Source organism: Tursiops truncatus, chromosome 19, assembly GCF_011762595.2.
Source record: "Tursiops truncatus isolate mTurTru1 chromosome 19, mTurTru1.mat.Y, whole genome shotgun sequence".
Classification (NCBI taxonomy): domain Eukaryota; kingdom Metazoa; phylum Chordata; class Mammalia; order Artiodactyla; family Delphinidae; genus Tursiops; species Tursiops truncatus.
In genome coordinates this window covers 52,978,845-52,996,108 of record NC_047052.1, presented here as the reverse complement: position 1 = coordinate 52,996,108, position 17,264 = coordinate 52,978,845, and the positions used below count along the sequence as shown (strand labels likewise).

Below are 17,264 nucleotides of genomic sequence, written 5' to 3'. Positions count from 1 at the left end.
CCTATTTGTACCCACCCAGCTGGCGCGCGAAGGATCTCTTAAGGGGTCTCAGTTTCGCGTTCTGGGAGCAGAATCAGGTTGAGCTTTGCGGAGGTAGGGGAGGGATACGGGGAGTCTGTGGGAGGAGCAAGACCTTGTAAGGCAGGGGATGCATTCCGTTATTGAGGGAGTAGGATGGTAGGAAATGGGGCAGCCCTGGGGATGCTCAGGGTATTGGAGTAGCATGCAGAAAGATTGGGATGACTTGGGCATGTATAGGAGAGGTCAGTGACTGGGCGGTCTTGGAGGCAAATCAGTGTTTGGCATGATTTAGGGTGTGGGCTAGTGATTAGGATGCATTTAGGGGACAAGTCTGTGATCGGGGCATCTTTCGGGGAAAGGTTGATTGGGGGTGAATGACTGGTCAGTGATCGGGTATCCCTTGAAGGAAGTCAGGATTGGGGTGTCTTTGAGGGTGTGTCAGAGCCTGAAAGGGTCTTCTGGGGGAAGATCAGTTCTTAGGACAGCCTTAGAGGGATGTCAGCGATTGGAGCATCCCAGGAGGGTCAGTGACTGGGGAATCCTTGGTACATAAGTCAGTGATTGGGACGTCTTTGGGAAGGTTCACTAATGGGAGTGTCCATGAAGGGAGGTCAGTGATTGAGACATACTTGGTTGGCAGTTCAACGTGTTTGATGTCCTTTGCTTAGTGAGTGTTGTGATGTACTTAGGGGAGGGGGTCGGTGATTGGGGTATCCTTCCCCAAATCACCCCAAGGCCAGTGAATGGGGTGGCCTTTTGGGGAGGTTAGTGCTTGGGGCAGCTTTGTTTCTTGTCTTTGAGGGTCTCCAGTGGTCACTGAGAGTCATGGGGATCTGGGTGTTTGGGTCTGGATAGGCTAATGATAATCTGTTAGAAGTCATGAACTGTGAAGTAGCCATGTGGCCCATATTTTGGGTATCATGTAGTTAGGCATTGTTACCTGAGAGATTTATGGGAGCTGGAGCTTGAGCAGTCTCTGCATTTTAGACGGCTTTGGGGGTTTTAAAGCCCATTGACTTCTCATAGACTACATTAGTGCCTTCTTCAAAACCTGCTTTCCAACATCCTCTGTCCCCTAAATCAAGCGTCTCCAACCCCCGGGGCCGCACAGCAGGAGATGAGCGGCGGGCAAGCAAGCGAAGCTTCATCGGCCGCTCCCCATCGCTCATATTACCGCCTGAACCACACCCCCCTTCCGTGGAAAAATTGTCTTCCAGGAAACCGGTCCCTCGTGCCAAAAAGGTTGGGGACAGCTGCTCTAAATCACCTCCTCCTCTCACTGTCTCCACGGTGCTTTGTAATGACCAAGATCTAAATAAAATCTAAGGTAAAATGCTTTTACGAAAGATGTGGTATCTGGCCCTCTAGTTTTCAAATTTACCGCATATGTCTCTGGGATCCTCCCTTTTTGGACCTTCTGATGCATGAGAGGACATTCCCACATCCAAAATCTTGATAGCCAGAAATACACGTTGTTAAAATTTTGATATGTTTCCTTTTCCAAACTTTTCTGTTACTCATTTTATTACAAAGATGAGATAACACTGCATAAATGGCTTATAACTTGTCTTTTTAAAGAAACTTAACCTTCAAAAAAGAAAGTTAACCTTATACGATAAAATTGTTCCAGATTACTGACTTTTGGTACAAAGTCTTATTGATAGCTGCACAGCATTCTATAATGTGGATCTCGTTGCAATACTGACTGAAGTTATACTAAATCTTTGCAATAATTTGGATAGACATGACTTTAAAATATTCATATAGATCTGGACATTGCTCGTTAAGTTTATTCCTAGATCTTATCTATATTTGCTGCCGTTACAAATAGCTTCTCTTTCCCTTTAACTTTTTTTTTTTAAATATTTATTTATTTACTTGGCTGTGCCAGATCCTGCGGCGTGCGGGATCTTCATTTTGGCATGCGGGATCTTTTTAAGTTGCGGCATGCAGGCTCTTAGTTGCAGCATGCAGGATCTAGTTCCCTCACCAGAGATTGAACCCGGTCCCCCTGCATTGGGAGCGCGGAGTCTTAACCGCTGGATCACCAGGTTCCTTGAACTTTGAATTACTTTTATTTTATAGGTATAAAAGTAGATGATTAAAAAAATTTTTTTTCATTTCCTTACTGAACTCTTATTATTACTAATGTGTTTAAAGTGATTCTTGTAGGTTTTCCAGGTAAGCAGTCAGCTGCAGTTAAGTTTAACTCCGAGAAAAGAATAGGGACTTTGGATTTCGGCAGACCTAGGTTTTTCTCCATATTCTGCTACTTACTATGTGAACTTGGGCATTTCTCAACCTGTGATTCTTTTCCCATTTGTTTAAAAAAAATCTCAGTACTAACTACTCATATAGTTAGAGTACCTAGCACATAGTAAGTACCCAAGACACGTTTTAGCAAGCAGTATTCCAGTATATATATACCATTTCTCTGGATTTTAGGGTTTTAAATTTTTCTTCTTTTTTCAAATTTCTTTATATAATGGTCCTTCTCTAAATGTAGATCTAGTTTTGAATAATTTTAGCACAATTACATAATTTAATGAAGATAGCTTTGTTGTTGATGTTTCTTTATTATAAAATAGTTGTTTGTTGTAAAATAAACCATCAAGTAATACATGTTACTTTTTTTCTTTATCACATTAACCAACCACCTGAAGAAAACATAATTAAATTTTAGATTTTTATATGTGTGCATATCTAAAATACATACACACATACAAACAAGGACGCACACAACTCAGAAAAATATTATGCTCCCAGTTATAGTTTATTACAGCAGTGAATTTCTGTAATCCCCCAGGTCTTGGCTTCCTGGGATGAAGTAGTTCCAATGAAGGAAGGAACTGAAGGTACCAAGATCAACATTACATCCTTTGCCAGAGACTCTGTACTGGAGCTTCAGGGAAGAAACCAAAATCAACAATAGAGCAGGTATTAGAGTTGCTGGTTGTTCCTAAGGGCTCCAGAAAATGTCCAAGTCCCAGGTGAGTTGGGTTTTTTTGTATATTTATTTTCCATTTGGCTTTCTAGTGGATTTTAGGAGGTTAAATACATATATTTAAAATACATGTTTATTCAATATTTACGAAGACTACACTATACCAGATCAGCATGAAAAGATAAGTGTCAGAATTCAGGAAAAAGGACTGAGACAAAAGATCAACTTCACAGTAAGGACACAATGAGAATATGTAAGTCGTATGTTTATACAAATTGTTTAAAGTTAACACATAGATTATAGCCTGTGAGCTCTAAATATTTAATAAAATTAAGCACAAACTTGTCTCTAGTATCCCCTGTTCCAGTTATCTATTGCTGCCTAACAAGCCACCCCAAAGTCTAGTGGTAAACGTTTATTTTGATCATCCTCATGGATTCAGTGGGTCAGAAAGTGAGACAGGACCCTATGGTGATGGCTTTATGTTTTTGGGTTACAAAGACCATCCTCAGGTTCAGTGATTTACAAGAAGAACTCAACAGTACTCAGCAATGCAGTTATAATCACAGTTATGGATTATTACAACAAAAGGATACAGATTAAAATCAGCAAAAGAGGAAGATGCACAAGGCCAGGTCCAGGAGACACCAGGCAGAAGCTTCCAGTTGTTCCCTCTCAGATGGAGTCATGTGGACATTGTTTTATTTTCCCAGCAATGATTTGTAACAACACATATTGGGTATTGCTAATTAGTGTCTAGGCTTTTTATATGAGGTTGATTACATAGGCAATGGCTGACCTTAGTGTCCAGCCCTTTCAGAAGTCAAGTTGCTACAGTGTGGCCCAAGGCCTCCACCATAAATCACATTGATAGCAATAGACTATTTGGTGTGGCCCAATGCTCCTGTGTAAACAAAGATATTTCAAGGGCTTAGAGGTTACTTCCCATAAACTGGCAAGAGCCAGACCTTTCTTTGGCATGTGCAGGATATGGACAATACAGACTTTCTGTGCTAATCCTTTACTGTACAGCTTGTCTTACACACCATGGTGTCTGGAACTTCAGCTGGGAAGACTCAAATAGTTGGAGACTGGAATCATCTGGAGGCTTCTTCATTCCCATGTCTGTTTTTCAGGATCACTTGACTCAAAAGCTAGGCTTAGCTGAGGTTTTTGACCAGAGCACTTATGCATGGCCTCGCCATGTAGCTTGGACTTCTCACAGTATGATGCTGTATCCTGCGAGAAACAGACTGAAGCTACACTGCCTTTTCTGCCTTACCCTTGGAAGTTAGCATTTTCATTTTGTTACACTCTATTGGTTAAGAGCAAGTCACTAAGACCAGCTAGATTCAAGGGGAAGGGAATAGGGTCCACCTCTTGATGGGGAGTGGAAGAAGGTTTGCAGAAGGTTTTTTGGAATGGGAGATAAACTATTGTGGTCTTCTTTGGGAAATATAATTTACCACATGGTCATAATGAAAAAATTGTTGGTGATTTTTTTGCCTTAAGGAGAAATCTCTTCTAGGAAAGTGAAATAGTTCATGTCCCTTAAGTAGGAAGAAATTTCTTTGATGGGTTATTATTTTGATAATATGGTGCTCAGTGCCTTCAGTGCAAGCCACTGATAAAGTGGTAAGTTTCGTTTGGTTATTTCTCAGCAGTCCTCAGATAAGCCAGTGGTGTCCTGCCAAAGCCAAAATCAGAGTGATCAGAGTGCTTCAAGGTTTCAAAACAGAGTAGCCCAAATCCATGGCCTCCTGGTGGCCTGGGGTGAAACCTAGATTATCAAGAAGAATGGATGGATTCTGTGACTATCAAATGGTGTTCCACTAACAGTCCTCAAAATTCAGTTTTTTATTTAAATCAGTGGTTCCCATCTGGGGATAATTTTGTCCCCCCAGGGCACATTTGAGAATATCTGGAGACACTTTTGATTGTCATGACTGCGGAGGGATATTAATGGGATCTAGTAGATAGAGGCCAGGGACACTGCTAAACATCCTACAATGCACAAAGCCTCCAAAAAAAAAAAAGTCTCCATAACAGAGAATTATCCAACCCCTAAATGTCAATACTGCCAAGGTTAAGAAATCCCAGTCTATATTAATTAACAAACAGTTCCAAGTTACCTTTACTAGCAAAGTCTTAGAATATTCCCATCATGATCTCTTCACACCCAAAAATGTAGTGTAAACTCTCAGTTCATAGTTAATACTTAACCTCTTTCTTTTAAAAATATCCAATATTAGTGAAGCTTAAAATATTCTCAGTGTCAAAGTTTCAAATAGTCTAGAAGTTTGTAGAGCTAAACCCTTATGTCTTCCATCAGTCCTTTTTCTCTACCACCAAGATAAATAATCCAAAAACGTTTATGTGTATTATTCTGACTTCCCATGTCACTAGTTACATATGTAAATGTGAATTCATATGAATTTGAGTTGAGGTCCCTGGCTCACCCTCAAGCTCAATGATTCTCTAGAAGAACTCACTGGACTCAAGAAAGCAGTTATACTCACAGTTATGGATTATTAAAGTGAAAAGATGCAAATTAAAATCAGCAAAGGCAAAAGATACACAGAGGCAGGAGCTTCCAGGTTTGGAATTTTTAAAAAACGATACAAATGAACTTACTTACAAAACAGAAAGACTCACAGACATAGAAAACAAATTTAGTGTTACCAAAGGGGAAAAGGCGGGGGGCAGGGATAAATTAGGAGTTTGGGGTTAAAATATACACACTACTATATAGAAAATAGATAACCAACAAGGACCTACTGTATACCACAGAGAACTATATTCAATATCTTGTAATAACCTATAATGGAAAAGAATCTAAAAAAGAATATATATATGTATATATGTACACACATACATATATATATTTTTTGTTTTGTTTTGTTTTGTTTTTTGCTGTACACGGGCCTCTCACTGTTGTGGCCTCTCCCGTTGTGGAGCACAGGCTCTGGACGTGCAGGCTCAGCGGCCATGGCTTACGGGCCCAGCTGCTCCGCGGCATGTGGGATCTTCCCGGACCGGGGCACGAACCCATATCCCCTGCATCGGCAGGCGGACTCTCAACCACTGCGCCACCAGGGAAGCCCTACATATATATTTTTAACTGACTTACTTTGCTGTACACCTGAAACTGACACAACACTGTAAATCAACTATATATCAAAACACAAAAAACAAAGAACACTGATATAGTGTAGCCCAAGACCTCAGGAATATAAAAACATTCATCAGGCTGGATATTTCAGGGGTTCAAAGTTATCTCCCAGGAGCAAATCAAGGACAGGCCTTTCTTTGGAATGTACAGGGTTTGGGCAACCCAGGTCTGCTTTACTACAGAGTACCTAAATATACACATTGTCATAATTAATGTTAGAGTTTATATACTTTCTTTTAACATATATACACTTAACCACTTATTTGGAAGTCTCTCCATTATCAGTGTATAACTAACAAATAATAATAAGTGAAAATGTTTTGAGTACACCACCTGCTCTAAATTCAGTCATTTAATTTCACAACTGAGGAGGAAACGTATTTTCAGTGTTTTGAATGCTCATGGTTTCACTGTGCTATCATTCATATTACTTCTTTCTGGAATGCCATGCCACCTCTTCCCTCTGCAATTCACCATAAAACATAGACTTGATCTCATAAGAATTAGTTCCAGATTCACCTCTGTGAAGTTTACCCTTTACAATTTTTCTCCTCCCCATTGATGCCCACAGGGTATATATTTATGTATACTTACTTGACATGTATAAATCTATTGTTCTCTTGTGCACTTACATCTCTCTCTTTGCAAGCTAGTGTGTTCCTTCAGGGTAGAAGTGAGGCTTATTTACAAAGGAATGCTTGATATATTGTCTGACATATAGGTGCATACACACAGGTTGTGTGGGTTCCTAGATTAAAGGACTTAAGCATGTTCTCTATTCTACTCCTTTTTTTGTGAATGGATGAACATGTGAGTCAGTGAATGATTGGATGGAAGCACAAAGATAGGATATTTTAAGTAAAAAAAATTGGTTTTCCTACAAAGTATAATGCAAAACTAGTTACATAGAAAGAAGTCAAATAGCTTACCATGGGAAAAGTAATAAGAATTTCCTATTTATCTTCCTAGTATGAACCAATGATGATCCCTTTAGGATGAATAGGAGTGTTCTATTACAGGGCTCACTATCATTCAAGGATGTGGCTGTGGTTTTCACCTGGGAGGAGTGGCAGCTACTGGACCATGTTCAGAAGAACCTGTATCAAGATGTGATGTTGGAAAATTATATCAACTTGGTATCAGTGGGTAAGAAGAGCGTTCCCTGGGTAATATAGGCAATGGATTGCCTTTTCTTTCTCAGGGATGAAAGGGGTGGAGGCTTACAACTGCCTTACTTTTTTAGAATTGAGTTTCATACATCATAGATTTCAGTACCCTGTGGCCTCTAACAGTATTTTTCTCTCACTTCCAAAGCAAAAGTCCTTTACTTGGCTGAGGTGCAATTTGTTCAGCCCCTTAAATGTAACCTTTTCTAGTTTACAGAGGGCTTGTATTTGGGTCCATGGGTCCTCTGTAATTCCCCTTGAGTAGGGTATCAAGTTACCAAAACAGATGCATTCTACCGGTTGGAACAAGAAACACCATGGATAATAGAGGAAGAAAGCCAGAGTCAGATTCACCCAGGTGAGTGAAAAAATAGCTCTGTGGGATAAAAGGAAGTTAAAATCCTAGTTGGCCAGAAAGAGGGATGTACCTCTGAAATGTCTGGAGAAATATTGAAATTTTTAAGCTTTGAATGTGACTCAGAACAGCTGGCGTGAGCTCCCATATACATTAATATTGACTCCACTTTTTTTTTTTTTTTTTTTTGGCTGCACTGTGCAGCTTACGGGATCTTGGTTCCCTGACCAGAGATCAAACCCAGGCCCTCGGCAGTGAAAACGCCATGACTCCATTTTCTAATCTCTCTGTATTAGGTCTCTTTTGCCTGGTTTTAAAAAGCACATTTCCTTATTTTAGATATTTTGATCAGATCCCTCTCTAGTCCATCTTGGAACTTGCTCTCCTAAATAATCTTTCTCCTTGTTATCCTCAGTTTACCTGCCTTCTCCTTGTCTCTACCTCCCTAATCCATGGTTATAGCTCTCTTTTCTTATACACTCAAGCATTCATAAATTCTCCCTTCTTCCCATTCTGTGTATCTCTCATGCCTCTTGTAGTTTATTCCTTCTTTTTTTTTTCTTTTTCATTTTCTTTATCTCCTTTCACTTATAAATGTCACAGACTTTAGGTATATACCCACAGTCTCCTTTCCTCTTCTCTCTTTGGCCTTTGCTGAGATTCTACTCCTTCTATTACATGGTCATTATGGATTCATTGGTCTGTTTCTAGAAGACACATGGCAAGTTGATAATCATAGAGACTGGCACAAAGGAAGCCATGGCAACCTGGAAACTATGGAGAGTTACCACAAAGATAATGCATTTGGAAAAATATCTTCTCTGAGCTTAAACCTTGATATCTCCTTAGCACAAAGATCTCATACACTTGACATACTTGGGAAACATCTGAAACCTAATCTAGAGTGTATTACTCAGAATAAAAGCTATGCAAGAAATGAAGTTGAATTTATTCAATATGACAAATTATTTCTTTACACTAAGCATGAGAAAATTCATACTGGACAAAAATACAATGAATATAATCAACATATGAAAGTTTTCAGCCATAAGTCACAGCTTATTAAATACTGGAAAACTCAAACAGCAAAGAAACACTATAACTGCAGTGACTGTGGGAAAGCCTTTTCTCAGAAGTCGGACCTCATTAAGCATCAAAGAACACACACAGGAGAGAAATCCTTTGGATGCAGTAGATGTCAGAAAGCCTTCAGGCGGAAGTCCCATCTCATTTTACACCAGAGAACCCATACAGGAGAGAAACCCTATGAGTGCAACAAATGCGGGAAAGCCTTTACTGTTAAGTCATGCCTTAATAAACATCAGAGAACTCACACAAGAGAGAAATGGTTTGAGTGTCATGTATGTCAGAAAGGCTTCAGCGATAAGTCACAACTCACTTTACATCAAAGAACTCACACAGAAGAGAAACCCTACAGATGTGAAGAATGTCAGAAAAGCTTCAGCAATAAGTCACAGCTCATTATTCATCAGCGATCTCACACAGGAGAGAAACCTTATGGTTGCAGTGAGTGTGGGAAAACATTTCCCCTTAAGTTTAGCCTCATTTTACATCAAAAAACACATACAGGGGAAAAACCTTATGGATGCAGTGAATGTGGGAAAGCCTTCATCCAGAGATCTGAGCTCATTAGACATCAGAGAACTCACACAGGAGAGAAACCATATAATTGCAGTGACTGTGGAAAAGGCTTTAGTGTAAAGTCACTCCTCAATACTCACTTGAGAACTCACACAGGAGAGAAGCCCTACGGATGCAATGAATGTGGAAAAACATTCTCCATCAAATTTAGTCTCATCCTACACCAAAGAACTCATACAGGTGAGAAACCCTATGAATGCAGTCAGTGTCAGAAAGCTTTCACCCAAAAGTCACATCTCACTATTCATCAGAGGTCTCACACCGGAGAGAAACCTTATGAGTGCAGTGAATGCCACAAAGCTTTCAGCCGGAAGTCATATCTCCTTATTCATCAGAGAATTCACTCAGGAGAGAAACCTTATGAATGCCATGAATGTGGGAAAGCTTTCTGTCACAAGTTTAGCCTCATCATTCATAAGAGAATCCATACAGGAGAGAAACCCTATGGATGCAGTGAATGTGGGAAAACTTTCCCTATCAAGTTTAGCCTCGTTTTACATCAGAAAACACATACAGGAGAAAAACTTCACGAATGCAGCGAATGTCAGAAATCTTTTGCCCAGAGGTCACATCTTATTATACATCAAAGAACTCACACGGGTGAGAAACCTTATGGATGCAGTGAGTGTTGGAAAACTTTCTCCCACAAGTTCAGCCTCATTTTACATCAGAAAACTCATAGAGAGAAATTGTGAAGAAATATCCAAACGATATCCAGAAGTTGTCATTGAAAGGAAATAGCTCCTTACACTCCAGAGTTTACATAGGAGTGAAACCTTAAGACTGCAGCAGATGTGGACCTGTTTTCTTTTCAGAATCACAACTAATTACTTATCAGAGAGCGGTACTGCATAGAATGCCAGACAGGAGGAAATACCTTTCCCGATGAATGTCAATTGAATGTAGCCCAGAGAGAATAAATAGGAACTTCTGCATATGTTTTAATCGTGGGGATGTTGTTGCTATGAAATTCAGCTACATTGGTATCAGAGAATTGACATTCAGGGGGAAAGTCTATGCTTTAAAGAATCTTGGAATCATGCTTTCATGGGTATCATTTTATGAGGGAATTAATTTTCTGTAACTGTGACATAATAAACAGCACTATAGAAAGTATTAAATATGTAAATAAATACAGTAGTCAGAAAACAAAGCAAAAGTTATATCAGAACCATGTGAGAATATGTGTTTTGTACCTATTTTTATTATAAAATGATTGTTTGTATTTGGGAATTGCGTGTGTTAGCCTAACAGTTGTGACTTCCTAGTCCATGTGCTTAAATGTCATAAAATTTTACCATAGAATATCTGCACTGAGTCTTTGTATCATTACAATGCTACATAAATTGTAACTGAACTACATGGTTCATTATTTTAGTAAAAACTCTTAAGGGCTTCCCTGGTGGTGCAGTGGTTAAGAATCCACCTGCCAATGCAAGGGACATGGGTTCAAGCCCTGGGCCGGGAAGATCCCACATGCCGTGGAGCAACTAAGCCTGTGCGCCACAACTCCTGAGCCTGAGCTCTAGAGCCCACAAGCCAGAACTACTGAGCCCATGTGCCACAACTACTGAAGCCTGCGCACCTAGAGCCCGTGCTCCGCAACAAGAGAACCACTGTAATGAGAAGCCTGCGCACCTCAACGGCCCCTGCTCGCCCCAACTAGAGAAAGCCTGCATGCAGCAACAAAACCCCAACTCAGCCAAAAAAAAAAAAAAATCTTAACACTGAATATCTCATCTCCTCTACCATGCCCCACTGTATGCTGGTATTAGTAAGTGGGCCTGGAAATTTTTGAGTCTCTCTTGAGTGAAACTTTCTTTCATCGATTCTAAGATGCAAAATTTTTCCCACGTATTCATAACTCTGAAGTTAAAATACAGCATACAGTTGATGGCTTGACATATTTATTTATTGGAAGTTAACAACATTTTTAATTTTACTGCTGCTTTTTCTATTATAAACTACATCAAGGTGTGAATGGGGCTGAGGCCGCAACATTAATTTTTTTTTTTTTTACAATTACATTATTTTATTTAGGTTTCTTTAAGGAATTTTTGTATATTTTACACATCATAAATTTTATAGCATATATATAGGAACATATTTATAGAAATATATAGAAATAGAAAATACTTAACCTGGAGGGACAATTCTGAAACACCAGATCCTAAATGATACAAGGCCATTTGTGGACAAAAGTCTCACCTGCTATTTTTCTGGTTACCAATTCTGATGTGTTGCAGAGTGGGAGGAGGTTTCCCTATGCCACTAAGAAATTCTTAGACCCTGGCTGTCCTACAATTCAAATCAATTCTGACCTATCTACCCAGAGATAGCATAAGATTCCATAGGTTAAGGGTTCAGTCTTATATGGCTGTCTTCCTCTCCACTTCAGAGGATAGCAAGTCCAGATTGTCCCCTGTGCTCCTCACCAACAGGCTACAAATTGGAGGTTCCGATGACTCCCTCCACAGATTCAATAATTTGCTAGAGAGGCTCACAGAACCCACAGAAACATTTTACTTACTGGATTACTGATCTATTATAAAAGGGTATAACTCAGGAACAGCCAGATACAAGAGAGGCATAGGACAAAGTATGGGGAAAGGGTGCAGAGCTTCCATGCTCTGCCTAAAATGTGACTCTTCCTGAACCTCCACATGATCACCAAACCAGAAGCTCTCCAAATCCCATTCATTTGGAGGCTTTGTTACATAGGCATGATTGATTAAATCATTGGCCATTGGCTATTTTTTTTTACAGTGTGATATCAACATGTTTATCTGAAAAATAAATAAGTGTACATATAATATATAAATTCATACAATCTGAGTAACTACTGCAGAATATTTTTGTCATTGTAGTTGAACCATCAGAAGATACTGCTATGAAAAACTTTAACTCCAAACCATATTTTTGACAGTGTAATTATCCACAGTTTTGTACATTTTAGAGTTCACTATGTTTGATGGCAACTAAGCTGAAAAAATATGCTAATTTTTCCTTCTTATCACCATCATGTGCAAATTACACATATTCTTGATGAACGCAAGTGTTACTAAATTTTGCATGTAAATGATATTTAAGTTTTGATGGTTTCACTGATTCTTTTGCCAGTATACCTCCACAAATTACATACCGCATACCCAGAACCCACAAAATTCAAAATTTCTAGAATCCAATAAAGATTACCAAGCCTACAAAAAACAGGAAACTATGATCTAAACTGAGGAGAAAAATCTATCAGAGTTGACACAAATGTTAGCATTAGTAGACAAGGACATTAAAAGAGTTATAACTGTAATCCATAAATTTTAAAAGTTAAGTAGAAACATAGAAGATATTTTTAAAAACCCAAACTGAATTTCTTTTTTTTCTCCACAACTCACACACACACACACACTGTATTTTATTTTTACAAGAGATAAATAAACTGACGCCAAGCATTGTAAATGGATGACCACAACAAAAGCAACAATGATTGCAATTACCAAACACGAAACACACTCATACTATGTCATAATATTGACATTCAGTCCAGTAATCCTCCACTGTAACAGCCCCTCTACTTTGCAGTGAAAATTGATTTGTATACTTTTTCCCTCTGAGTCTTTGTGGGATTTTTTTTTATTCAAACAGTAAGTCACGAAAATTATAATCACCTTCATCAGTTCACTCAGTCCCATGTAATTAATTATTTTTCATCTTGATCTTTTGTTAGCATTTTTATGAATTCATCAGTTTTCCATTAGAGTTCTGAAAATGCTTATTCATTCAGTTCAGCAGTATAGTCAGTTACCAGAAACCTGTACTTGTCAGAGTCTTTTCCATGAATTCCTTGAAGATGAAACCCCTTTATAGGAACATTTTTGTGAAAGCATCAGAGTACACCCAGAACTGTTTGTAAATGACAAAAGACTTAAAAATGACCATGGTTAAAGATTTGATGAAGGACTTCCCTGGTGGCGTAGTGGTTAAGAGTCCACCTGACGATGCAGGGGATGCGGGTTCGTGCCCCAGTCCAGGAAGATCCCACATGCCGCGGAGTGGCTGGGCCCGTGAGCCATGGCCACTGAGCCTGCACGTCCTCCACAATGGGAGAGGCCACAACAGTGAGAGGCCCGCGTACCACAAAAAAAAAAAAAAAAAAAAGATTTGATGAAAGTTCATGATCATGCAACTGACAAGGAAATTTAGTTATTTCTGAGATATACATTTTAAAGTAATAACTAGAATTGTGACTTATAACATTATACCAGAACATATAAGATTTTTAGAAATTTCATGTAATGTCTGAAACATTTATATTAACATATTTCCACACAAATAACCCAAAGAAAGTTTAGTGTTAGTTGCTTTTCTTTTTTGTTTGTTTGTTATTTTATACTGCAGATTCTTATTAGTCATCAATTTTATACACATCAGTACATACATGGGCTTGACATATTTAAATGGAGAACTTGAACTTGGTACATAAAATAGTAGTGTATCATACAACCGAAGTTATCTTAGATTGGATGAAATACAGCAGAAGTCAACATCTTTATAATTTTCTTTCTTCTAAACCAGCCACATATTTAGGGTTTGAAGATGATGACTGTTCACAGGTTTTATACCCCATTTGAGTTCTAAACAGTTTGAGCGAAAGTCCCCGGTATCAGAAGATAAAATTAAATATTAGCTTGAGTCCTGGTATTGCTTGATTGGATAATGTGTTTTGTTCCTATGGTCAAATAAAATGGTCTCCTATTTCCCCCATATTGCACAAGATGTACTTCCTTTTGAAAGAGCATAAGCCAAACTTTAGATATGTTTTTATTAATCCCTTTCTAGAATGTAACTGCAAAGTCTCAAATTCTTTTCTGAGATGGGGATTAAACTCAAGTTACAATGAGCTTGACTTTAACTTTACAAGATTTGGTTTCCTTTTCAAGCATAACATTTTACTTTAAAATAAAACACAGACATCAACAACAGTAAGAGCAAGCTGCAGACTGGAAGCATATATCGCAACACTTAACTGAAAAAGACGAAAACTTAGACTGTAAAAAGAGCTCTTATGAATCTGGGGATGCAGAAGAATTAGGATCACTAAGACAAAGTCTCAACATCCAGTTTGACAAGGGTTAAGTTGTAATCCACTGCAGTTGCTGATCAACAGTGCACTCTGAGAGGAATTTAAATAGAAAACAGAATGAGGCCCTCTGGGCTTAGAATGTACATGAATAGGCAAGCCCCATAGGTAGTTAGATGAATATCTCAGGAAGAATTTTAATGACACTGGATTCTCACATCTTCCCATACAGAGATAAGCCCTAAAAAGATTAATTTGAGACATGTTTTTCTTTATGATTAGCAATAAATCTTTTACCAAGATGTATGCCTGACTGCATGTAGTTCCTAGCCAAAACTCATATATAGAAGGGCTTCTCCCCTACCTCTTCAGAGCGATTTCCTCAGAGCTAATGTCACCACAAAACTGGGTTCATCTCTTGGTGACTGCCGAGCCAACAGGCACAACCAAGCCAAAGATGGGGAGAAGGAAGGATTTATTACTTGTAGTAAGTAAGAAGAACACCATGGATATTTTCCAAAGCAGTGTCTCCCCGGAACAGCAAAACTGGGGAAGTTCTAAGCTAAGGGTACATGCATATTCAAGAAGGGGCTTGAGCAGAGGAGAATTCAACATAAAACTGGGGCAAAAGTTGACAGTGTCCAAACTTTAGTTGACTGAAGTCAGAAGAGTCAAGATCATCATTCTCTCCTCTACCTAAGTGAGGGCCTTAGTTCCTGTGCAACTCAAAGATACATTATTATGTATATCCCTTGAGGAGGAACTAGAACTCTGCTTTATCACTGCACTATTGTTTGACTGCCTTTCCTCTGTTCCAGCATTCCTTTGTTCCCTTAAGATCATTGATTATTGAGACCTGTTCAAGGGCAAGAATTATGGCTAGGCTTAGATGACAAAATGGCTTAGGCCAAAATGGGTCTTCTCATGTCAAGAAAGCCATTCCTGGTTCTCTGTCTCCAAGGACCCCCTAACCTATATGCTATACGAACTGAGTGGCTGCCTCCCAGGCTATGATCCTCAGTAAGAACCTGAATAAAACTTACAACTCACAACTCTTACGTTGTGTGTCTTTAAGTCAACAAAATCAATAAGAAAATGACAACAGAGTAAAAATCAATAGGCAAATATCCATGGAAGAGGTGATTCTGAATAGCCAATTAACAGGAAAAGATACTAAACTTCACTTTTAACTGGAAGCAGGCCAATTTGTGGAGGGTCAGTTCTCAGATTTTATTTCTTTCAACTTAAAAAAAAAATTATAGCAAGTCTTACCTGATAGGATAGTTTTAATAGCTTTGGGGGACATATCTGTAAAGTTACCGTTGACCGACTTATATGTCTTAAAAGTTTGTAAGGAATACTTGATTTGTCTCTGCCTTAGTGAAACAGGAAGGAAGGGGGCAGGGCACAGCCATTGAAAGAATGACATAGCCATTGACGATATGATATAAACTGGTTAGAACTTGCTAGGCCCAAGATTTGACTTCCCATAGACCTTGAACCTCATTATACACTCACTGTAATACATTAACATGCTAAATGACACACCCACCAGTGCCATGACAGTTCCAAGCCTGAACAAGAAGGACCAAAAAGTGGGTGGTGGCCCAATTCCTGAAAATTCCTGCCCTTTCCCCCAAACAGCTGCAATAATCCTCCCACTTGTTAGCCTATGAAGTTACTCGGGCAGCTCTCACCTTCTGCCTATGGAATGTGTACTTCTCCGTATAAGCTAGCTTTCACTTTATTATTGCTCGCTCTTGAATTCTTTCCTGCAAGAAGCCAAGGAGTCTCTTGAGACCTGGGATGTGACCATTCTCTTGCTCCCCCCTTCTCCGGCAACAATAGCTCACTGCTGCTATAGCTGGAAGGAGCTTGGACTAAGATGCAGAGATAGCGTAAGGGGTGAACAGAGAGAAGGGGCTGGACATAAAAAAGTGACAAAGCAGAACACAGATGCTCCAGAATCGTCTCCCAATAATCTCAGATACAAGCAGAGGTGCTAAGACCTTGATGACATAGTCCCAGAAAGAATGGTTGTGTGTAATTTTGAAACCTAGCAGAACTCTGTGGGTCCTCCCGGGTATAAAAGCCTTTCTGTGTCCCCCCTTTCTTGTTCGTAGGAAAAAGTCTTCAGCCTCCTAGACATTCCATGAGTTCCAAAGGGCACATTCAAATAGCTTCTAATTAGGGAAGTAAGGAACGCAGTAACAAAGGAAAAACAGTCAAGAAACAATAGTGCCGCGGTAAAGCAGGGTTCTGGTTCCTCCTCAAGGGATACACATAACAATATACCTTTGAGTTCTGTAGCAACTAAGGCCCCCACCCAAGCAGAGGATGGTAACTTCAGGCTGAGCAAGATTCCTGGACACCGCCCTATTACCTCACCACCAATCAGAAGAAAGTCACATATCCTGCAGCCCTCACCCCAAATTTTACCTTTAAAAACTCTTCCCCCCAAACCATCAGGGAGCTCGGGTTTTTTAAGCACGAGCCACGTATTCTCCGTTCTTGGCCCTGCAATAAACCTCTCTCTGCTCCAAAGTCCAACATTTGGGTTTGCTTAGCACACGAATTTGTGTTCAACAGCAATTTCTTCAAAAAATATTGGCACTGCATTGCTGATGCTCTGACAACATCACAGTAGCTTTTGTATCCACTTAATTCATAGACCACAATTTCAAATTTCAACACTTGGTGTTTTCCGAACTGGCCTGAAACAAAAGACAACCTCGACAATGAATTCACACTTTGACCCGCACTCACCTGCTAAGTCTAACCTCACAAGCTGAGATGCAGGGACTTGTCATGGGCCCTTCTATTACCCAAGCTTGGCGGGCCATCCTCCTGTTCACTTTGGGGGGAGA

The 17,264-nt window shown here is 39.4% G+C and overlaps 1 protein-coding gene across 2 annotated transcripts; it reads left to right on the top strand.

Annotated features, from left to right (window-relative positions):
• The first annotated feature begins 2,871 nt into the window (after window positions 1-2,871).
• LOC109548667 (uncharacterized) lies at window positions 2,872-10,857 on the top strand. Of its 2 annotated transcripts, XM_019927320.3 has the most exons (4): window positions 2,872-3,011; window positions 7,157-7,283; window positions 7,569-7,661; window positions 8,370-10,857. In XM_019927320.3, exons 1-4 carry the CDS (start codon window positions 2,997-2,999, stop codon window positions 10,013-10,015), a joined length of 1,881 nt encoding a protein of 626 aa, XP_019782879.2. In that variant the 5' UTR covers window positions 2,872-2,996; the 3' UTR covers window positions 10,016-10,857. The 2 variants fall into 2 exon arrangements, with proteins under 2 accessions (XP_019782879.2, XP_019782878.2); XM_019927319.3 differs by lacking the exon at window positions 2,872-3,011 and having other exon boundaries at window positions 7,133-7,283.
• The last annotated feature ends 6,407 nt before the right edge of the window (window positions 10,858-17,264 follow it).

What these genes read in the sequence shown, in the direction of transcription:
- LOC109548667 (XM_019927319.3), top strand. Translation starts at nt 7,133, where the DNA reads ATGAATAGGAGTGTTCTATTACAGGGCTCACTATCATTCAAGGATGTG. An exon ending in TATCAACTTGGTATCAGTGG is followed by an intron (nt 7,284 to 7,568) that starts GTAAGAAGAGCG and finishes CCCCTTGAGTAG; the next exon opens with GGTATCAAGTTACCAAAACA. An exon ending in CCAGAGTCAGATTCACCCAG is followed by an intron (nt 7,662 to 8,369) that starts GTGAGTGAAAAA and finishes GTCTGTTTCTAG; the next exon opens with AAGACACATGGCAAGTTGAT.